The sequence below is a fragment of the Chinchilla lanigera genome, unplaced genomic scaffold (assembly GCF_000276665.1).
Source record: "Chinchilla lanigera isolate Chin_1 unplaced genomic scaffold, ChiLan1.0 scaffold00041, whole genome shotgun sequence".
NCBI lineage: Eukaryota > Metazoa > Chordata > Mammalia > Rodentia > Chinchillidae > Chinchilla > Chinchilla lanigera.
In genome coordinates, this window is record NW_004955442.1 from 18,005,192 (window position 1) to 18,011,347 (window position 6,156).

At 42.5% G+C, this 6,156-nt stretch overlaps 1 protein-coding gene across 2 annotated transcripts in view; it reads right to left on the reverse strand.

The window, feature by feature from the left end:
• The window catches only part of Dgcr8 (DGCR8 microprocessor complex subunit), a 35,683-nt gene that overhangs the window by 6,627 nt on the left and 22,900 nt on the right, over window positions 1–6,156 (reverse strand). For both annotated transcript variants that reach the window (XM_013517769.1, XM_005391742.2), the window contains exon 10: window positions 133–233. In XM_013517769.1, coding sequence (XP_013373223.1) covers window positions 133–233 — 101 coding nt within the window. The remainder of the gene's footprint in view (window positions 1–132; window positions 234–6,156) is intronic.

Below are 6,156 nucleotides of genomic sequence, written 5' to 3' on the forward strand. Positions count from 1 at the left end.
GGGTCAAGGGGCTGCAGTGCACACAGGAAAAATGCACAATGACTGCCCTGGGACAAGTAGCCAGTGAGGATGTGGGATGCCCAGGAAAAGCTCAATGGCCTGACTCAGGAGGGGAGGCACTACTCACCCTACCTTTTAAGGCACTCGTGGAGGATCTGATATGGAGACAACAGTCCGGCCTTGCTGGTCAGCTCGTAGACCCGAGAATCCTCGATACTGATGTGGTTAAAATACTATAACACAAAGCGGACGCTCATTGAGTTCAGACAAGGCTTATAGCCTCACAGCCAGGTCCCTGCTATTTGCTTTCCCCAGATACTTAGCATCTTTTCTTCTTACCTCATTTGAGCACATCATCCTCCACGCCCCTGCTAGAAAGCCGCCAAGTGTGAAAGTCACTCTATACCTTATTGCCCAGCTGCCCATCTCCATGGCCCACCATGCCTCACACTCCTGAGCAGTGTGACAAAGACACCGAGCACATAGCCAGCCTGAACCAATCTCCATATCTACCCCTCTCTTTTCCTCTCCCTACAATACTGGGGACTGAACCCAGGGCCATCTCATTCAGCTATTTCCCCAGTTCTTTTTTGTTTTCCTTCTTTTTGAGACACATACATACAGTTCTCCCCAGATCTTCTATAGATTTAACACTCCAATCAAAATTTCAGTAGGTTTTGTTTTTTTTGAGACAAGGTCTTGCTATGTAGTTCAGGCTGGCCTTAAACTCACTATGTAGCCCAGGCTGGCCTCAAACTTGCAGTGATCCTCCTGTCTTAGCCACCCAAGTGCTGGGATTCCAGGCATGAGCCACTACACCCAGCTTTCAGTAGAAGTTTTAACTGCAATCCACACTGACTCTAAAGACTATTAGAGCTGGGTATGGTGGTGCATACCCATAATCCCAGCACTTGGGAAGTGAAGCAGGAGGTTTGACATGAATTTAGGGTCAGCCTGGGCTACATAATGTGTTTAAGGCCAACTTGAACTACATGGTGAGACCCTCCCTCAAAAAAACAAGACGAAAAAAAGAGACTATTAGAAACAGATCTTAATAGGACAAATGAGCTAGAATGACCAAAAAAACTTTTTTGAAAAGAACAAAGCTAGAGGATTCATGCTAATTTCAAGACTTCAAAGCATCAAGATGCTGTGGTATAAATGAAGGAACACACACTGCTGAACTGAAAACAGCCCAGAAACCTCCAAGGTCACCAAATTAATGAGAAAGGTACAAGGGCAATCTAAGTTAAATATACACCTGTCATCCTACCCAGCAACTGAGTTTTAGGTGTTTACCTAAGAGAAATCAACCCCAATGATCATACACAAACCTCTCAGCAGCTTTATTCCTCATCACTAACAACTGGAAGTGTGCCAGTGTCTCCCAAGGATGAATGGCGAGACACTGTGACACCACCATCTGGTGGCAACTACTCATCAGTAAAAATGGCCCTCAGACACACACACTAACAAGGACGAATTACATCAAGTTAGAAGCCAGGTTGAAAGGCTACTTAGAATACAATTCCACTGATAAGATATTCTGTAACTAAACCCCAGGGGCTATTCCAGTGCTTGTTGGCAGATACAGACTGGGGGTTTGACTATAAAAGGGCAGTCCCACAGTAAGTGTGAGGAATGACAGAAATATTCTGTTATCAGTTGTGGTACTGGTCACATGACTATGCACTTATCAAGTGACAGAACGGATTTGGGTGTGGTGGCACATATCTGTAATTTCAGTTACTCCACTGGCTAAGGCAGGAGGATCCCACGGCCAACTTGGACAACTTAGCAACAGTTTACGCCAAAATAAAAAATAAAAAGGGCTGGGGATGTAGCTCAAAAGTCATAGAACCATAATCAAAAAGTAAATTTAACTCTGTGTAAATCAACTGAAAAAGCTACAAAGCACCTGGTCACCAATGTCTAAATTTTCAAATGACCATGAATTTACCAACCCACAATTACCTAAAAGGCAACAAAATCTTATGAAAGGGTCACTACAAGTTTTATGAAAAGGAAATAGTGCCACTTCTGTTCCTGGAGCCTCCCTGGTTTAATCACACAACTCACGTTTTATACTGATCCTTTCCTTTCCCAGAGTGTAAAAAGGACTCAGGCCTTCCCAGTGGGCCTCACAGTCATTACCTGAGGTTTGCCAAAGGCCCAGCACTTCCCACCAAGGCAACTAAAGGAGAAAACACTGCCCCTACATCTCTACACCTCTGTCAGGGCAGCATGAGGAAAGAGAGGCCTGCCTGTGAGCCCCTCCAATCCAAACAGCCTCAAAAGCATGACAAACTGTCAGATTCCAGGTGCCTTTCCAGAAATAGAATGGCTATCCCTGTCAGTCAGGTGTGTGCTGCTCAAATGCTCACCTTGCTGCAGGGAAAGCTGCTTTCTCCTCTGATAGACTGTAAACAGGAAAACCACAAACATATATATGCAATTAAGTTAGAAGAGTTAAAAAAAACTTCTCTAGAGCACCTGAAACACATGCAAAGGCATCCCTACACCAAGGTGTTGATATATTAAAAAATACATCTGGTCTAGTCTCCAATTCCTAGCACAGAGCTCCTAAAACCTGGAGGGATTTCCTAGGTAATGTGGGTATCCTTTGTTACTCAAAATTATCCTACAGGGGCTAGGGATATAATTTATGACTTCTGGACCAATTTGTAGGCAAGCCCTAGAATACTCTCCAAGAATCTAACTTCCAGGTGGAACATCCACCATGCTGGAATGCAATCCCTGACTCATACATCACATCCTCACTCCTTCATCACAGGACAAGCAGCGTCACCACTCAGGAAGTACGATGGTGTGAACTCTGTACAGCCAGGTACATCACCTGTGACCACCATCCTCAGAGTCCTGACAGACTAGAGAGGAGTCTTGACAGATGGTTCTCCAAGGTGCCAAGGGGGCATACCTGAGGGACAGCCTTCCTACAGTTGTGTCACACAGAAATTAAAATGAAATGTAACTTTTCCTAAAGAAGTTAATACTTTTCGAGTTTGATAAATAAAAATTATAGGAAGCTACTGTTTTGGACTAAGCTCCATACCAGGAACCAGCAGACCAGATTAAAACTCAAAGTGTAGTCACCTCTGCCAAAGTTTCACACCACTGAACCAAAACAGAATTGTCACATGACCTTCCAAGGACTCAGGTGAGAAAGACAGCCAAAATTCCCAAATTAGCCAATTTTTATTGCTTCCATCCTTAAGCTCTTTAAGCCTTTCCCAATGTAAATAAACTGACAAGGAAAGTAACTCTGAAATGACTGGTCTGCCTTTTATTTTTTGTTCCTGCTTTTTTCAGCCTTTCTCTCTATATAAAACTAACCTCCTCTGCTCAGCCCATCAGAACACTTGTTCTATTTTATGGAGTGACATGTTGCCAATAAAGACAACTGCAAATAAAGCCAACTGAGAACTTAGTAAATTTATTGTAATTTTGTCTTTTGACAAGACTGTGCCTGCTCCAAGTGGGGTCTTCAATCTATCTGTGGCCTTATAACAAAGTTACATGAAGCACAGAAACATTTAGAAACTTAAAAAAGCTATTTAGCACTACCATAGGTGATTTACTGTATTTATATCAATCTACAAAGATGGGAGGAGGGATTTTAAATGCCAACCCCAGAGAACTGTCACTATTTGACCTATTTGGCAGCTCTCTAGAAAATCTTCTGGCAAGACTTGTCTCTATTTGACTTCAGAGCTCACTCAAGGAAAACAGCTCAATGTCCCAGGGAATCCGTCAAAAGTAATCGGTAGCAACTATTTCACACTGCAGTTGCCTCAGACAATGATACCAGTTGAATAACAAGAGGCTGACCAAAGGCAGACATGGTGGTGCCCACCTGTAATCCCAACACTTGGAAGGCTGAGGCAGGAAAACTGCCTTGAGTTTGAGGCCAGACTGGGGTACGTAATGAGTTTAAGGCCAGCCTGAATTACATAGCAAGACCCTGTCTCAAAATAAATAAATTTAAAAAAAAAAAAAAATGTATATTTTTACTTATGAGGCTGATCAAAAATCTTAAAAGGAAAAGCTGTAGAATGAGATGCCCAGAGGGAATTTTGGAAAGCTCCAATACCTGGGGATCTAGATGTCCACATGCATGCCTAGGAAAGATCTGAGGAAGATCGTATCACTCCCTTCTGGGTGACCTGAAGGCTGGGTGCAGGTTGGCAATCCCGGCAAGCACACACAGAAAAGGGGAAATCTGGAGACAAAATGCGCTTCCAAGGAGAAAAACACGAACATGAAGGCAACCATTCCAAACTAAGGAGAAAGGCCTTTCCTCCTATCCTTCAAAAAGTACTAACCCATGTGACACTTTATTTTTAACTTCTAACTGAAAGAACTGTGAGACAAGCCAGATGTGCTAGTGCATGTTTGTAATGCCAGCACTCAGGAGGCTGAGGCAGGAGGAGTGCCACAAGTTCAAAGGCCAGCCTGGACCACACAGGGAGTTCAAGGCCAACCTGAGCTACACAGCAAGACCCTGTCTTAAAAAAGAAACAACAAAAAACAACAACCACAACAACAAAAACCCAGAACTGTGGACAATAAATTTGTGGGATTTAAGTTACCCAGTTGTAATACTTGGTTACAGCAGCTCCAGCAAATTAACACAGTCACTAAACAGACAACAACAAATAGTAAATACAATAAATTTGGAGGGGAAAGGGAGGAATCAAATTTCCAGAGTTGTAGCATATAACTTAAACGGCTAATTTTCATCTAAGTCAAGAACAAGACATGCTAAGAACTAGAGAAGTAAAGGCTGCCTACCTATGTGGGTAAAAGAACAGCTAATACAAAGTAGCCCTGGCTGTGTGTGGTGGCACACACCTGTAATCTCAGTACTTGTGAGGCTGAGGTCGGAGGATTGCTGCAAGTTCCAGGCCAACCTCGGCTACATAGTGATATCCTGTCTCAACAAGAGCAAAAAAAGTAGCCCCAAAGAAGCTGGACTTACCAAAGGCTTTAAACTAAAAGAAACCATGTCTAAAGAATTAAAGGGAAGTACATTAAAAAAAAAAAAAAAAAAAAAGGCTCATCAAATAGGGGCTGTAGGTGTAGCTTGGTAGAGTCCTGGCCTAGCATGCATGAGGCCCAGAATTGTATTCTCATCAAAAGGGGAGAAGGGGAAGGAGGGAGAGGGAGAGGGGGACAGGGAGACTATGAAATATTCACTAGCAGGAGGGTCAAGCAGTTTTAAGAAATATCAGCAAACCTGAAGACAGGTGAACTGAGATTATCCAGTCTGAGGAAGAGAACAATAAAGAACGAAGAAAATAGGACAGAGCTTCAGAGACCAGTGAGACAATTTACCATTAAGTATAAAAACCTGCATTTATGATAGTCCCAGAAAGAGGAAAGAAATAAAAGGGCAAGAAGAGTATTTGGGTAAACTGTGGCTAAAATTTCCTATGTTTGATGAAAACAATCCATCTATCCAAGAAGTTCAACGAATTCCAATTAGAATAAACTCAAAGAAATTCACATCTAGATACATCTGGTGAAGGCCAAATACATCTTGAAAGCATCAAGAGAAGTGAGTCACTATGCAGAAGCAATCTTTTCTCATCCAAAGGCCAAATGGCAGTAGGATGACATACTCCCACTATCAAGAAAATGACTGTCAATCAAGAAGCCTGAATCCAGCAAAACTATGTTCCAAAAATGAAGATATTGAAATAAGGACATTCCCAGAGAAATAAAAACCTTAGAGAAGCTGGGTGAAGGGGCACATGCCTGTAACCCCAGCACTTGGGATGCTGAGGCAGGAGGATCACTGCAAGTTCAAGACCAGCCTGGACTACAAAGTGAGCTCAAGGCCAGCCTGAACTGCACAGTGAGACCTGTCTTAAAAAGGAAAAAACAAACAAACAAACAAAAACCCTTAGAGAATTAATTGCCAATACTGAAGAGCTTCAGGTTGAAATAAAGGAATACTATACACAGTAACAAATCCATACTAAAAATTAAAAGCACTGTAAAAGACAGTACATGTGTACTTTTTTTTTGTTTTTTTTTTTTTTTTGGTTTTTCGGTTTTTCTCCGGTACCAGGAACCGAACTCACGACCTTGCGCTTGCCAGGCAGGCGCTTTTGCCGCTGAGCTAAATCCCCA